Raw genomic sequence first — 16889 nt, 5'->3', positions numbered from 1 at the left:
CTAGAGTTTAGATCATCGTAATGTGAATTTCTTAGTTCTGACAAACGTACCATGGTTAGGTAAGATGTTAACATTAGGGAATACTGGGTGAGGGATATATGGGAACTCTTGGAACCATCTTTCCAACTTCTCTGTAAATCTAAAATTATTCCAAAATAAAAACTGTTCTTAAAAAAAAAAAAAAAAAAGGTCATTTTGGACTCGGTGGTGACTTGGGCTACAGACATGGATTTATTCACCATAATCGGAAGAACAGTGCTAAGTACATGCCCCACTGTTTATGGATCAGCAGTAGTGTCGTCTTATAATAAGGCAACAGTGGTCTATCTCTAGTCTGAGCTTATCTCTTTGGCAAATTCTCCATCCTCACCTTACCATCACACCCAGGTTTTTGCTTTGGATATTGCCTCTGACTCATGTTTGTATTCATTATCTTATGGCAGAATAATTGCCTGAAAGCATTATTTCATAATAGGATTAGGTGGGGAGAGTGCTAATAAGTCAGGGAGGCAGTGGCATACACAGGAAAGAATGTTTAGAGAAACCAAAGAGAAAATGCCCAGAGACTTTGTAGATGTAGCCCTTCTTAAAATACTCTAGGTTCACAAGATTCAGAAACCCACACTCTTCAGAGTCGTAGGCCCATGGAGTATATTGTGTGGTTTTGCCCAGGGCCCAGCCTGTTCTGATGAGGTTGTGATCCCTCCAGTGTTAGCACAGTGTGATTGTGCATTCCATACTTCGTTAAGTACCAGGGCGGCTAAGTGGGGGAGTGGCCTTTTTTGTATATATAATCCCTTTTTTCTTTTGACAGCTGCAAATCAGAAGGAGCCCATGAATCTTAATTTTAAAGTGAAAGAGGAACCTAAGGAAGGGGAGTCCCTGAGTGCGACTTTGCCTCGGTCCAGCTATGTGTTCAGCCCCGAATCTGAAGTGTCAGCCCCAGGAGCCTCTGAGGACACACTAAAGCCCCAGGAAGGGAAGGGAAATGTGCTAAGGCGGGACGTGTCAGTCAAAGCAGCCTCTGAACTTCTCATGAAACTCTCAGGTACTTGATTTATTCTGAACTATTCACATTCTGATAATTTCGCTTGCAGGCCAACTGGACTGCTTCCTGCATGGATTATAATTAACCCGATGGCGGCAATATCACATTATTGCTGTGAATTCAAGGAACAATCAGATTACTTGGCTTAAATTCCTGTGTTGTATGTGAGTTTGTTTGTGTAGATTAGCTGTGTACCTATCTTATTAAATACAACCTTTTCCCGACTGTCACGGCAAACTGTTGGAAACCACTGTTGCTTTCTAAGGTGATATAGGCCATAATTTTAAATGGGTTCTAATGATGTTCAAAGCTCTTCTGCTAATTGATCAAAATATCTATTCTTTCCTAATAGAGGGCCTGGCATTTTGTGTGTATTTATACTACACTCTTTAAGCACCATTAAAAACATTTTTCTTAACTTCATAAGCATTTGAGATGGCACTTGAAGTAATTACCAATAGAGTGGCAATAAGAGATTTTATGGATAGAGAATTTTATAATGGAGTATTACAATAATTAATCTGTTCTTAAGATTAATGAATCATTCTTTACTAGTATCTCAATGTAATCTCAGCTTATTAAATGTAGGAAAAATAGCTTATAATTTGAAATTTGTATAGTTTGGATTTTTTCCCATGTTATCTCTTATCCGCCCTGTCCCTTTGAAACAGGTAAAAACATAACGTCTTTTAAATTCAAAGATAGGACTTTCAGAACATGGAAAGCTTTTATCAATAATAATACTTGTCAAGTCATATCCCATCCTTAGTTCATTACCTCTTAAGGGTAATTTTTAGAAACTATATTTAAAATGCTAATATGAATCAAAAGCCGTTTTTAGTTTGGAACTTGCTGTGCTTGAAGGATGAAAGCAAGAAATTCATTAGAGAGACTCCTTTAAGACCTGTAATTTCATCAGCAATTCTGACTGTGTTTCTAGTTGACTAGTGGGTTGGAAAGTAAGAAATTAATAGTGATTTACTTAGTCATTATACCAGAACAGTTGAAATTCCTATACTTACCAGTTGGTGGGGTTAAGAATTCTTTTCTTTGACGTTAATTCAAGTGCATTGGAAGTTCAAGGTAACATGATTTGTTATAAATAAAGCATAATGCAATTATTATATCCTTATCATAGCCCCCTTTTCCTAAACGTCACAGAGATAGTGCAGTATCTCCTATGCAGATGAGAGGTCTGGTAAGATTGTACTATTTGCTGTTACAAAAGCTGAACGTTTTTATGAAGGATGGTCAAGTGAACACATTTTTTTGTATATTTGAACTCTCCTTCCTATGTCAAACAGTGTAGAGTAATCCATTTGTTGTTTCTCTGATAAATTCAAAGAAGCCACATAGCTCTGATTCTTCCCCCATAGAATACACTTTCACATTCCAGTGACTTGAAGCCTTATCCAACAGTGACCCCTGTCTCCCTCCTTATGGTCAGATTCTAGAATATAATATTTCTAGTGCAGAGTTTGCTGTGAAGCAAGTGAGCAGAAGAGACTTGGGTAGCACCAAAAGATAATATGCAAAAAATGAGATTTCAGGAGAGATGTTCTTTAAGGAAAAATATTTTATCTTAACCCTTTTGCATGATGAGATTTGAGACACAAGTATGGAATCATTTTGTAGATAATAATGATATCCTTCCAACAGAATATGTCTATCAGCCATGAACATTGAAAGATATTTGTGGACAGCAGTGGTCCTTCTAAATGTGTATGTTGACTTTGGTTGAGTACATGTGCTATGGGGTTCAGCAATAGTTGAATGGATGTCATGGTCCTATTTCCAAAGGGCATCTACCCCTGCTTCTTGATGTAGACATGAAAACTTGTTTGAAGGCTAACGACTATTTTTTTTTTTTTTGCCCTGAAAAAAAAAATCCCTTAGCATTCTATGTGCATATCTCTTAGGTCAGAGATATGCATCACAATCCTGGCCCTTAGATGCTGTGGTCTAGTCAGAAGTAATCCAGGGCAGTGAAATCCATTCAAGTGATTTGTACTTGGAACTTAGTACTGCCATACTCTAGTGGCCATGGTCAGGCAAACTGGGAAGAAGCTTTTTGTCATAAAAATAAGCATGTGACTTAAAAGCAAATACCTTTTCATTCCTAAGCTATAAGGTAAAGAGGACTCATCCTTAATTAGGTAAGGAGAAAACTTTATATGGTCTTACCTCAAATTGTGATTTTAACAATTTCACTGTTCATGCCCTGAAAGACATCCAAGTAAAGGACTTTGAATGTCTTCAGACACCCTTTTCCATGATCATTTCTGTTCCTCTATAGACAAGAGTAATAACTCATTTCCCGAAGCGTCTGTGTAGGTGGTCAGGGCTGCATCACCAGTTCACCTCGGCTGATACCCCCACAGGTTTCTTGTAGCTGTTCTTATGAACAGGCGTTCCTATTGCTTCCTGCCTTGCTTGCTTTCATTTATAGTCTTCTGTTATGCTGGGGAAATTCCTCTTGGTCAGGAAGAGTTGGGTGAAGATAATTATTTATGCAAGGATGATGCATCGGGCATGCTTTTCCTTGTTTCACTTTTGACCCAAGGAGTAGTTCTAAGATGTGGAATAAAAGGAGTTTCCCCCTGTTACTTATTTCTTTGAGATTAGAAGTGGTGACCTATAGTTTAGACCCTTTCAGTCTTCTCACTGAATTAATAAGAAGAAACTAGTCCACAATTTTGGCTGCTTCATTTCAGTTTTAAATTAATTTATGTTAACTCCTTAAGGATGGAGACTTGGCACCTGGCCCAGTCATATATCATGTGGAACTCTTCCATGTGGAGAAACCTCTGTAGGTATATTGTTTTCCAAATTGACATTTGTGTTTTACGGGAAAAACGCAGATGAGCTAGAGAGTAGGCTCAATTTTTCATTAAGTGTGCGTTTGGGAAAATCTGAGCTTTCTTCCTTCCTGTGGTTCAAGTTCTATTTCCAGCTGTTAATTGGGAAGTTGAACGCCTGACAGCTGGGCCAAGTAAATTGATTGCCATAAAGAAAGCAACACACTCTGAGGAAAGCACTGGAAGTCTGCGACTACTTGTTGTTATGTGACACGAGGCAGCCAAAATAATCAGACTTTTTTGCTAAGCATATGGTTGCCAAAGATAATTCCCAGAAGTCTTCATTCAAGGAGACCAAAATCTTGATGTTCAACGTAGAGGATATATAACATTAGGTAGTGTAAGATATTCAAAGTCCTCTTTAAACTCTGGTTTTGCAATGTCTGGTCACCGTGCAAACTTATGGGACAGCTGTGTTATCATGGATATGATGTAAGGGTGAAAGCGACAGAAAATTTTGTCTGCTTTGTCTCTGTTCTGCCTTAAGAGAAGTAGCTAGATGTGAAGTGATAAAGAAAGATAAATGCCCTCTTCTTTCTTTGGGAAGTTACATGTTTCCATGGGAATGCATATATAAAATGTATCATGCATGGTTGGGTGAGCCTAGAAGTAGTAGATGAGAATGCCATTTAAAAATATGAATTCCATACACAAAAGGTACATAGCTGGAAAGCTGGAGTTATGCAGAAACATTAATGAAAAATGAAACATTTACATTTCTCTACATGGTAAATAAAACTTCATATTAAACCTTAATTTGAAACAAGTTTATTGGTTTTTTAAAATTTCTGTGCTCACCCAGTGGATTTATATTCATTTCTGGTTTATATTCATTTATTCCTGCCTAGTCCTGAAGAAGCATATAAATTATAATTGCCTCTTGTATAGGAATCCAAGCAGGCCCTAGATTTGAAATACATAGTGATATTTGGTTTAGGGTATCACCTAAATGAGATGGAGCTTCAGCTAGGAAATATTTAAGAACAGGTCAACTTGAGTAGGGTGACATTTTAAGATGAATTTAATCTCTGAGGTGAACTGAAGCAAAGAAGAAAAGAACTCACTTTATTAGCAGTTGTAATTAGGGCCCCTTTGGTTATAAATAACAGAATCCCTCTTCAGATAGTTTCAGCAGGATAGAAGAATTTAGTATAAGATGTGGGTCTGAGATTGGCTTATGGATCCTAAGCGCAGAGACGCAGCGGGGCCTCCGTCTTCCACTGCAGCCAGAGGCTGGAGGACCATATGGAACCCAGGAACCACCCCCTCCCCCACCTCATTTCTGCTTCTCTCTGCACCGACAGATGGACTTCTGTTTCTCAGTCCACATGATGGAAAGGGGGAATTGCCAGCAGCTTCTGAGTTTATGTCTTGCTTAAAAGAGTAGCCAGACAGAAATGTCTTCATCCCAGTCCTAAATCCCAACCGAGTGCCTTAGCTTCAACTGGGACTCAAGAGTGGAAACTTCTCTATTTAGGGATGAGAGCATGCTGGGCAGATGTGGCTGCTGCTGTTAGCGATGTGGGATTGCTGGGAGGGAGGGCAGGAGGGTGAGGTGCGAAACAGGAAGATAGAACAATGTGTATGAACCACAAAAGGTCCAGGGACAATTATGGTGATTGCTGTCATTTCAGTATTGAGTGGAAATGTGTTTGGAACTTTGGGTGCTGTTTATCTTTCCTTCCTGAAACGGTCTGAGAGAAAAACTTCTCTAATTTGCTAAGGCAGTGCTTCTTAAAGTGTGGTCCCTGGACCAGCAGAATCATCATGAAATTTGTGGGGATAAGGAAGTATTAGAAATGTCCATTCTTTTTTTTTTTTTTTTGAGACAGAGCCTTGCTCTGTTGCCTAGGCTGGAGTGCAATGGCACGATCTCGGCTCACTGCTATGTCTGCCTCTGGGGTTCAAGTGATTTTTCTGCCTCAGCCTCCCGTGTAGCTGGGATTACAGGCACCTGCCATCATGCCCGGCTAATTTTTATAGAGACGGGGTTTCACCATGTTGGCCAAGCTGGTCTTGAACTCCTAACCTCAGGTGATCCGCCCTCCTTAAGTGCTGGGATTACAGGCGTGAGCCACCACGCCCAGGGAAATGTCAATTTTTGAGACTTACCCTGGACCTAGTTGAAACTCTGGGAGTGGGAGTCCTGCTGTCTGTTTTCACAAACCCTCCTAGCGATTCTGACAGCTAAGGCTTGAAAAGCACTGTGCTGAGGAAATGGTTAATTGGAAAAATAAGTTTCATCCATCTGAGAAGAATTCTTTAGGTTGAAGCTGACAGAGAACAAAGCTCTATTAAATGTACATTTTACTTTTTAAAAGGAACCATCTCTCTTCAGTGAAGATTCTTTTTAATTTATTATGAAATAATGGTATCTGGGAACCTTTTTTTAGAAGGGCTCATGTACCTAATAAATCAAGATAGTGTTGGCTGTGAGCCTCAGATAACACTACTTTTTTCAGTGTTCTTTGCTGTTACATTTCATGATTATTCCTGAGCAATGTTGGCATTCTTTTTGGAGAAAAACCTTTCCCTACCTCCCCTCAACATAATCTAAAACCATGTTGGAGGCTCTTCTAAAGAATTCTTTGAGATTAATTACAGATTTTTAGCTTAAAAATTTCTCAGGGCAAAAACTATTCACTGTCCTATTTGGTATTTTCCCTTTGAAAATTATAGTCTAGCAAGCTTTCTAAGCAGTGTGACTTTAGTGATCTATAAGGATGGAAAATACATGTATTTTTATGTCACTGCCTTCTCACATTTGCTTCCTTCAGACTTGGAAGTTATCTAGTTAGGTGGTAGAGATGATGTGAGGCCTATTTGTACTTAGTTCCTTATGATTTTACCTGCTTGCATAAAAGGCTAAATGCGGAGCTCACTTATAAAGTGAATAGGTAGATCTAATCAGTCTAATCAGTCCAAAAATCAAAAAATTCATTTTTTCATTTCAACTTTTTTTGAGCCCCTGAAGAAATTTATTGAATCCAGTATTCTGCTTTTCTCGAATTCATATATTTAATTTATTTTTAGAGACAGGGTCCTTGCCCTGTCACCCAGGCTGGAGTGCAGTGGTGTGATCATAGCTCACTGAAACCTTCAACTCCTAGGCTCAATCGATCCTCCCACTTCAGGCTCTTGAGTAGCTAGGACTACAGACGTGCATCATCACATTTGGCTTTTTTTTTTTTTGAAGAGACAAGGTCTTGCTTGCTGTGTTGCCCAGGCTGGTCTTGAACTCCTGGCCTCAGGCAGTCCTCCCAACCTGGCCTCCCAAAGTACTGGGATTACAGGTGTGAGCTACTGTACCTGGCCAGAATTGATATATTTTATGTTTTAGAGGGCATTGCTAGACTGATTTTAATGTACCATCTCATTTTAAAAAACATCTTTTTTTTTTTTTTGAGACAGAGTTTTAGTCTGTCACCCAGGCTGGAGTGGAGTGGGTTCCCGGGTTCAAGCAATTCTCATACATCAGCCACCTGAGTAGCTGGGAATACAGGCACCTGCCACAGCGCCTGGCTGATTTTTTGTGTTTTAGTAGTGATGGGTCTCACCATGTTAGCCAGACTGGTCTTGAACTCCTGAGCTCAGGCATTCTCCACCTGCTGCTTCCTCCCAAAGTGCTAGGATTACAGGCTGAGCCACTGCACCCAGCCCATCTTTATTAAAATATAATTCACATACCGTAGAATTCACCCATTCAAAGTATACAATTCAATGATTTTTAGTATATTCCCCAGAGTTGTGCAACCATCATCACATCAAATTCCAGAAAAATTTTCATTGCCCCCAAAAATGTCAAGCCCATGAGCAATCACTGTGTATCCCCACCCCCACACCCGCTACCCAGGTAACCACAAATCTACTATTTCAGTACGTTTGCCTATTCTGGACATTTCATGTGAATGAAATCATACAATATGTAGTCTTTTGCGTCTGGCTTTTCTCACTTAGTATAATGTTTTCAAGGTTCGTCTATGTTGTAACGTAAATCAGTACTTCATTTTTATGGCTTTATTCGTTTTCATTTATGACACTTCATTGTATGGATATACCACATATTCTTGATCTATTCATCCATTGATGAAGACACTTGGATTGTTTGCCAACTTTGCTATTATGAACATTCATGTGCAAGTTTTTGTGTGGACTGAGGTCTTTAATTCTCTTGGGCATATACCTAGGAATGGAATTGCTGAGTCAAATGCTAACTCTGTGTTTAACATTTTAAGGAACTGACAAGTGATTTTCCAAAGTAGCTGCACCATTTTACATCCCCACCAGCAGTGGATGAGGGTCTCAGTTTCTCCACATCCTTGCAAAAACTTGGTTTTGTCTGTCTTTTTTATTATAACCATCTGAAGAATGTAAACTAGTGTTTCATTGTAGTTTGGATTTGCATTTCCCTGATGACTAATGATGTTGGGCATATTTTCATGTGCTTGGTGGCCATCTGTAGATCTTCTTTGGAGAAGTGTCTATTCAAGTTATCAAGTTATTTTCTTACTTTTTAAATTGGGTTATTTGTTTCTATTCTTGAGTGTTAAAAGTTCCTTATGTATTCTGGACATAAGTGTCTACTCAGATATAGGATTTGCAAATATTTTCTCCCAGCTCTGCCAGTTGTCCTTCATTTTCTTAATGATATTATTTACAGCATAAACCTTTTTAATTTTGATATGGTCCTGTTTATCTCAGTTTTTCTTTTGTTACTAATGAGCGCTATCGCATTTTCCATAAATCCAAAAATTAAGTAAAAAATGCAGACTTATTTCATATTAAAAGGAAAGTCTGTCTTATATTCCCATGGTGCTATTTAATTTTCAGAGATATAAAGCCTGTGAAACTAAATTTATTGAATAACGCCTCAGTGGAGTGGACCCCTCTGGCTTCTGTATTTGCTGTAGCATTCTTTATGTGTCTAATGGCAAAGGATATTTATATGTCTACTTTTTAAATTACTTATAATGAACATGACCGGCAATGGGCCTACAACTAAAGGCTGGACCACTTTCCTCATTGCTATGTATATCATGAGCAACTATATATATCTATAAAACCCATGGCTGGGGGACAGTGTAATATAAATAAGGAATTAGACTTTTTTTAGCCCTTGAAAACTCAATGAGGACTGTAGATATTGGGAGTACCGAAACTGTATCCTGTACAAACAGGGAATAGATCACTTTAATAAGGTAAAAATTTGACATGTTTCTATACCCAGAGAAATCTTCTCTTGAAGGTCTGGATCTCGTTAAGCTCAGAGGCTAGACAGCAGTATTGTTAACCTGACCGTTTCATCAGGAGAGACTCAGAAGTAGCTGGATGCAGCCAACCCTGGAAATCAGTTCTTTCTCAGCTACGAAGAGGAACTTATTCCAACAGGCTGTCTGACCATACCTGGTGTTACAATCGCTCTAGCCAGTAAGCCCCCAACTGTTTATTTTGTAATTCCACATGCCCTTTACAAATCCTGGAACCCATACACCTGAATGGCTGTTGCTACTTTTCCCTACCCCATATAGGAGCTGTTCCAGCTCACACCCTCAAGGCCAGGGCCTCTGCACCTCCCTTTTTAGACCTCAAGCTTCAGGCTACTCTTCTTGCTTTTTTGACCCGGCTTTCTCCAAGGCCTGGGATTTGAAAGACCAGACTCAAAAGGGCTCTTGTTTTATTATCATCTCCCTGTCCCATAGCTGCGTACGTTAATATAGCCACGAAAATTTGTATTGTCTGGTGTTCCCAGAAACCAAGCAAAAACGCTGAAAACAATTTCATGTGCTCCACCTTCATTATAGGTTCCTTTTCTGTTGGGCTGCTTCAGGACTAGGACAAGGAGGGCTCTGGGCACAGCAGGGAGTGGGTAGGGCTGCAGGTGGTGCATCAGGGGTGGGGGCGTGGTGGAGGGGCTCCAGATCTTCCTTTATAAATATGGAGCAAAAGAATTAAGAATGACATCTAGGCCTTCCTCTTGGATTCCTGCATCACTTTCTGTTTCTGGTATAGATGACTACAGATGTTACCTTATCTGTAACACATACTGGGGCACAAACGGAGAGGCCGCTAGTAAATACGATTTGATGATGACAACTCTGAGAAGAAGCTTTATTTTCAGAGAGATCCAGTCACAGTGTGGTTGCAAATATTTGAGTAACCAGTCAAACAATCTGCTCAGTTTTTCACTCAATGGACAAGTTTCCCTGATGGATAGAAGCTGTGTACTTTGCACCATTCTAGGTTTTGGGGTTCCTCCCAGCAGCCCTTTTGGCTATATGTTAATACAGTTGTAGTCTTGTGAGGGGAGAGCATAATTGTTATTTTCCTCAAAGAGCTATCGAAAGCATTCTCATTACACAGTGGTTTTTCTTGTCATCACCATATTAACCTTTCACCTTTAACTTATTCATGTCAAAAAAGGGGAATATTCACATGCATAATTAAACCCCATGGATACAGTGCCCATCTGGGTACATGCTGGTCTCATGGACCTACCCCTGGAGAAGGGAATCCTCATTGCTAAGTAGCCTGTCTGCTGCCAAGTGGCCGGGTCATCCACTGGGCAGGGGCTCTACTGCATGGTGGGGCAGGGGCTACTCAGCGCACGTGCACACCGCACTGGAAGATGCACAAAGTCTGGGAGGGATGGGACCCTTTCCATTGGGCAGTGGAGTGTTCATATTAGCCCAATAATGGAAACTTTCACAAAGAGAATTATTTTTCTCTTATGGCTTTTATGATTCTTACAGAAAGTCAAATGATTTAAAAGTGTTTTCTCACTAGCAAGTTGTAAGGACCTGTGGTATTCTTTCTGAACGGATCTTTGCCCTCCCTTCTAATAATTCTTCTCTTTACTCCACCCATGTGTGTATTTTTCCCATTTTAAGTCATCCTGAGTTTGTGCTGTGAGTTAATTTACTTCCTTTTATCTAACTACGGGATAGCAGCTGGATTCAAGCACATTTCCTGGTTTCCTGTGGCTTGCCATATGCTTGTATCACTTACCTCCACAGCTGGAGAGGGGAGGTGATAGAATTTATGCATGACCCATCACATTTTATCTTAGGTACAAAATCAGATGGCAAAGGTCACTGTTTAAAGAATAAATTATGAACTTGTTCTTTACTTCCGACTACTACCATCTTTTTCCCCATAAACCTACCCGTGCCCTAAATATGTGCATACACTTCCCCTGTTTTTGCTACCAGAAATTCTTCCTGCTATTTTGAGGTAGAGGGCATTTATGGGGACAACCTTACAGAGCTTCCTGTGATCCACATGCATGCTGCCAAAGGTACACCAATAATCCCTCAAATCAAGAGGGAAAGAGGCCCTCAGCAGAACCAAGGATTAATGAGAACAAGAGGTGAAATTTCTCTGAATGTGGACCTGATTACGTGAGTAGGATCTCTTGCTTCTGCACATTCAAATATTAGTAAGAACCTCCCCCTGGAAATCAGCCATGTTTGTTTAGCCAACATATTGGGAAGTAGTTAAGTGAGACTTTTTTTTAGAACTTTTTTTCCGAAGAGCTGTGAAGACAAAAGAAGAAAGCTGGGGACTAGGAAGATAGTTTAATCAGGACAGAATTACGCATTTAATCAAGACAAACCCTTTCAAATACTTCTGCTAGCCCCCACTACATTTTGGACCCTGTTTATCCTATCATACAGTTTAAAATATTTTCTTCTAAAACGTTGTTCATACTAGAAAGCTCTTCCTACCCGACACTCAGCTCTCCCGGAGACACCCAGGGCTGGAGTATCCTGTGTGTAACTGTGAGTGTTCAGTGATTAGGGCCTCGGTAACCAGTGTAAGGGTTACCTTCTCCTCCCTCTACTGTCTGGTTGACTGGCTCTTCATCACCTGCGCTAGAGAGGACACGGCAACCAGAAAGAGGAAGGGAAATTAAAATGAGTTGCTTACGCTACTTGTAAGTAGCTTTGATTTAACAAGCATTTAGAAAAGAAGGTTTAAACACAGCCAAAATACGTTAAGGTAATATCCGTGCACTCTGTATCTCCAGAAGCTATGGGGAAGTGAGAGCTCAGAGGGAACACCACCCACCAGCGGGAGCCCCCACCCCACAGTCCAGCGACTCCCACAGGCATGGGACTAGGGACAGTGTCCTATCAAAAACACAGACTCACTTATTATTGGCTGTTGTGAAGATTTCTTGGGATTTAAATGAACCCTATATTTCTCATCCTGTCTTTCCATTTCTTCTTAGTGGCCTCCTTCCTTTTTGTTTTATTTCACTTATTCATTCATTCGGCAGGTCTTTATTGAGCTGCTGCTGTTTTTCAAGCCCTATTTGGACACGAAGGATACAAAAGTAAATAAGGCCTTCACCTGCCTGGAGCCTACATTCCCTTCCCACCCCATCTATTGCTACGATATCTTATTCCTGGTATTGCCTGCGTTCTGGTCTCTGTTATTATCTGATGCTCCACTCTCTGCATGTTTACCAGCCCTTCCCTGCTTGCTGGGAACATTGATCAACAGGAGCGAAGTAGTCACAGCTTCTCAGCAGAAATATCCTTGCTACACATTCATTATCATTTACAATAGCAATATTAGTAGATTAATATTACTAGTATATATTAGTATTTATATACTAGTACATATTAGTAATATGTAACACCACATAAGAAAAGCATGTGAAACTTGTCTGCATATACTGAAGCCCTTTGATACTTGAAAAATTGACAAGCTTTCACTTATTAAAATAAAATTTATTTTTCTCCTTTCCCTCCTTGGGCATTAAGGAATCCCTCTGTCCTCCTACTCTTTGTGCATAAAGCAATGGCCAACCCATCAGTTGACAGAGACAGCCTTTGCTTTTTGGTAAGTTTTTTATGGCAGCAGGGATACTACTGAATCTTTCAGGAATTGTTTATTTTTCATCATTTTTATCTCTCCTTTTTTTTTTTTTTTTGAGACAGGGTCTCTCTCCGTCCCTCAGGCTGGAGTATAGTGGCATGATTATAGCTCACTGCAGCCACAAACTTCTAGCTTCAAGCTCTCCTTCCTTCTCAGCCTCCCAAGTAGCTGGGACTCCAGGCATGTGCCACCATGCACAACTAATTTTTTGATTTTTATCTTTTGTAGAGACTGATTCTGCTATGTTACTGAGGCTGTTCTTGAACTTCTGGCCTCAAGCAGTCCTCCCACCTTGGCCTCCAAAAGTACTGGGATTTTAGGTGTGAGCTACGGTGCATGGCCAGAATTTATATATTTTAGATTTTTATGTTTTAGAGGGGATTTCTAGACTGATTTTGATGTATCATCTCATTTTGAAAATCATCTTTATTAAAAGTGATCCTCCTGCCCCAGCCTCTTAAAGTGCTGGGATTATAGGCATGAACCATTGCCAGGAATCCTGTTTAGAAGCCACATGCATGCACGCGCGCGCACACACACACACACACACACACACACACACTCTCACACACGCACACACACCAGCACTCTGGTTCATGGAAGGATATATAAAGGCCTATTAATCACAACAGATAAGGATGGACAGGGCTTAGATTTATGAAATGGCAAAGGATAATCATGTTAAATAGCTTTAAGGTTAGATCAGATACTTTAATTGACCCTTTCCGCTTTTTTCTTTTTCTGGCTTTTTAACATGAGACAAGAAAAGTATATTCTGGACATTAGATGAAAAATAGGTTAATTTTTTTAAAATGAGATCATTTGGAATGTTACCAAATGGCATATATACAGTTCAAATTCACTTCTTTAGCTAATTTCTAGTGAAATCATTAAATGAAAAGAAAACAAGATGATCGGGAGAGGTTTTACATTTAACACCAGGACACTCAAAGTTCAACAGATAATGACTGAGCCACCCCACATCATCTGCTGGGCTGGCAAAGCTAATCTCCCTGAACCCCCAGTGACTGAAAGATTTTAATTTGGATTTGGATTTGGACAAAAGTGAAATTGAATGCAGAATTTGTTATGTTTGATGGACATATTCTGATATCTGGTCACCAGAGTCAAGTTGAAAACTTATACTGCAGGTGTGGGCTTAGTGCTATGGCCAGTCTGAAAACATTTGCAGATATCCAACTAAGTTATCTCAGTCAAGGACCTGTTGCACTGATAATTGGTACAGAAGACACGAGACTGATTTTAAAATCTACATAAAAGTAAAGCAACAAGTGCTTTGATCTTGTAGAAAATGATATGTTTCATGTACCTTAGAAAGAAATTCCAACTCTCACTAATTCTTTTTTACCTGTAAAGTTGGAGCTCAGCATTTTTAAGGCATACTTGTTCTTTGCAAATTCAAAACAATTAGTAAAATAGAATATCTGGTGCTTCTAGGGATTTTTTTCTAAAACTGACTCTTAAGTTGATCTCCTGCTCACCTCTGTGTACTTAATTATGAATTCTAATGTACATAGCTAATTATTCAGACATTTATTAATTTTCCTTACTAAATTTCCAGGTATTATACTGATACAGAGGGAAAATGTTGGTTACTTTATCATTTTGATGATCAAATTCAAGAAGTCAATTCTGATAATATACCTTTGAAATTGTTTTAGGAATAAAATTGTGCGTGCGTGTGTGCATGTGTGTGTGTGTGCATGTGAAAGAAAGACAAGGCATACAGAAAAACTTAGTTTTATCATTTTAACAAAAATTATCTAATGTTTAGGCTACTGTAAAGATTGGTGCCACCACCCAGAAAAGATTATTTAAGAGTATTTAATTCAATTAATGAATAAATTAATTAAATACTTAATTTGACACAGTTTTTTTTATCATCTTCATCATAAACATTTGCTTGGTCTCATGGTTTGCTCAGTTTTTCCAATTTTTCCTGTACTATTCTGAGTGAAGTGTGTGTGTGTGTGTGTGTGTGTGTGTGTGTGTGTACTGGAAGTCATTGTATGGATTTTCTGTTAAAAGCTACCCACCTTGAAGTTTCTTGTATATTGAGAACTACAAGAAAATGTGCCCCACTACTGTTTTATTTTATGGAGAGAGTGTCCTCTCTTTTTCCCCAGGAACAGATGGCCAGTGCGTCCAGGAGGGAGAGCAGGCATGGGAGGAGGGCTTGCATTGCCTCTCTCTGGGGTGTGGCAGCACCCACGGGCAAGCCCCAGTACTGGAATTCACTCCTCAGAGCAGGAATGGGGAGCTTTTTCCCACTAAGGGCCACATAGTAGAGAAATATGAAATTTAATATGTAACTTTCCATGGAGAAGCAGCATATAATAAGGCAATCCTTTATAGAACATAAAACTTGTCTCAATAGACTTCTGCTTCTGTTCTGTGATACAGAGGGAGACACAGTGTAGGGTAAGAAAAGCCAAAAGGAAGAATAACGTTCGGCATCTAAGCACTGGGTTCTTAATTCTCATAACAATGTTGGAGATACAAGGTATCTCCATTGCACTGGGTACCCAGCTCCAGCGCAGGGTGAAGGAATGGCTTCAGGGCCTGAGGCTGCTTCACTTCCACACTGCTTCTCTCTAAAAAGGAAAAGCCAAATATGTAGTTTCAGACTTCTGTGGAATAAACATTTCCTTTTCTGCCTCCATCCTTGGCCTCCACTCCAGTAGCTCTGGGGCTTAACCATTCTCTGAGCAACCAAGACAACCCAGCCCAACTCTTCATTCCACTGTGGGTTTGGAAAGTCAAAAGGAGAAGGCAAACGGAGCAGGCATCTTGCCTTTATCAGATGCCAGCAGGTGCCAGGCCCCAGATAAAGGTGTTACCATGGGATCTCATTTCTGGGTCCTGATCATTTGTTTCACTTGATTTGTCCTTTTAGTCTGCATTCTTTTTCACAAAGTTTTGAGTAATGATCAAACCCAAGACCAGCAGGAATCAAATTTCATATGTGGAGGGTATTTGCCCAACCAAGACCTTGGTATCTTTGAGCCTGGTAAGTTGGAGATGAAAGCTTTTTAATTTATACATTAAAAAGCCTGTCGCTCTAGAAAGGGAATGGTGTCAGTGTTAGCATAGTTGGCAGTGCTTCCAGTTGCTCTTTTAAGCTTCCTGTTCTACAATACTAGTTCCAAATCATGATAGCATGCCGTCTAGACGGAATGACCAACTGATATTGTTTATTTCAGTGCCATTTCCAATTTCCCACCCTTTCATATTTTGTTGTAATCTGTAGCATGTAATCTGAAGGCCCAGGAATGGCAGGATAACATTACACACCACTGCGTGCCACACCTCAGGTGATAATATGGTAAACATAGCATTAAACTTGCTCAATGCGCCATGCCCCTTGCTGTCTTGGGGATGAAAGATGAACAAGAACCAAGCACTCCCCTGAGAGCTCAGTCCAGAGGGGAAATGAATCTGTACAAAATAATTGTTGTGTAAGACATCACAATATTTGCAAGGTACGAACAATCTAGATATAGAAAAGATGAGGGAGAGAGTGCCACCCGAGGAAGATACAGGATGGCTGCCCACAGAGGGGACATCTGAATAGGGTTTTATTAGGATATTTTGGAAGGAGAGGGCACATAAAAAAGATTAGGCAAGGGGAAGCGTGGCCTGTTCAAGCAACTGGAATATTTCTCTATTACAGGAGCATAAAGTCACATGGAGGAGTGCTCAGGGATGAGGCAGGGAGGGTGGGGCTGAGGATTTCTGTGGGACAGAGAAGGAATCGTTTAGCAGATGCAGGAATTGAAGGGCAAGAAGGCAGAGAGCAGGAAGCTGATGTAGCATCTGCGGAGCCTCTTGCTTCTCTCCCGGCTTCCATGGGAGAAGTGGGACTATTCCCTCTCCACCTCTTTTCCTTGCTATTTTCTTCCTCCTTCTCTTTAAGGTTAGGTAATAACAGTTCCACCCCATCCACTGCCCTCTGCTCGCTGTCTTTTGCAGACCTCACTCAGTCCCAGGAAATCAGATGACTTCCCATCTCTGTGTCACAAATGCCCTTCCCTTCCGCCTATAAGCCATCACAACCTCCACTTCCTGTGGGAAACAAA

General features: G+C 40.1%; 1 protein-coding gene across 8 annotated transcripts in view; it reads left to right on the top strand.

Annotated features, from left to right (window-relative positions):
• The window catches only part of ZNF827 (zinc finger protein 827), a 183544-nt gene that overhangs the window by 72782 nt on the left and 93873 nt on the right, over window positions 1-16889 (top strand). For all 8 annotated transcript variants that reach the window (XM_017534708.2, XM_037740573.1, XM_017534725.2 and 5 more), the window contains exon 5: window positions 815-1048. In XM_017534708.2, the coding sequence (XP_017390197.1) occupies window positions 815-1048 (234 nt within the window). The remainder of the gene's footprint in view (window positions 1-814; window positions 1049-16889) is intronic.

The sequence above is a fragment of the Cebus imitator genome, unplaced genomic scaffold, assembly GCF_001604975.1.
Source record: "Cebus imitator isolate Cc_AM_T3 unplaced genomic scaffold, Cebus_imitator-1.0 Scaffold4, whole genome shotgun sequence".
Classification (NCBI taxonomy): domain Eukaryota; kingdom Metazoa; phylum Chordata; class Mammalia; order Primates; family Cebidae; genus Cebus; species Cebus imitator.
The sequence above is the reverse complement of the archived record's forward strand: the minus strand, read 5'-3'. Positions and strand labels throughout refer to the sequence as shown.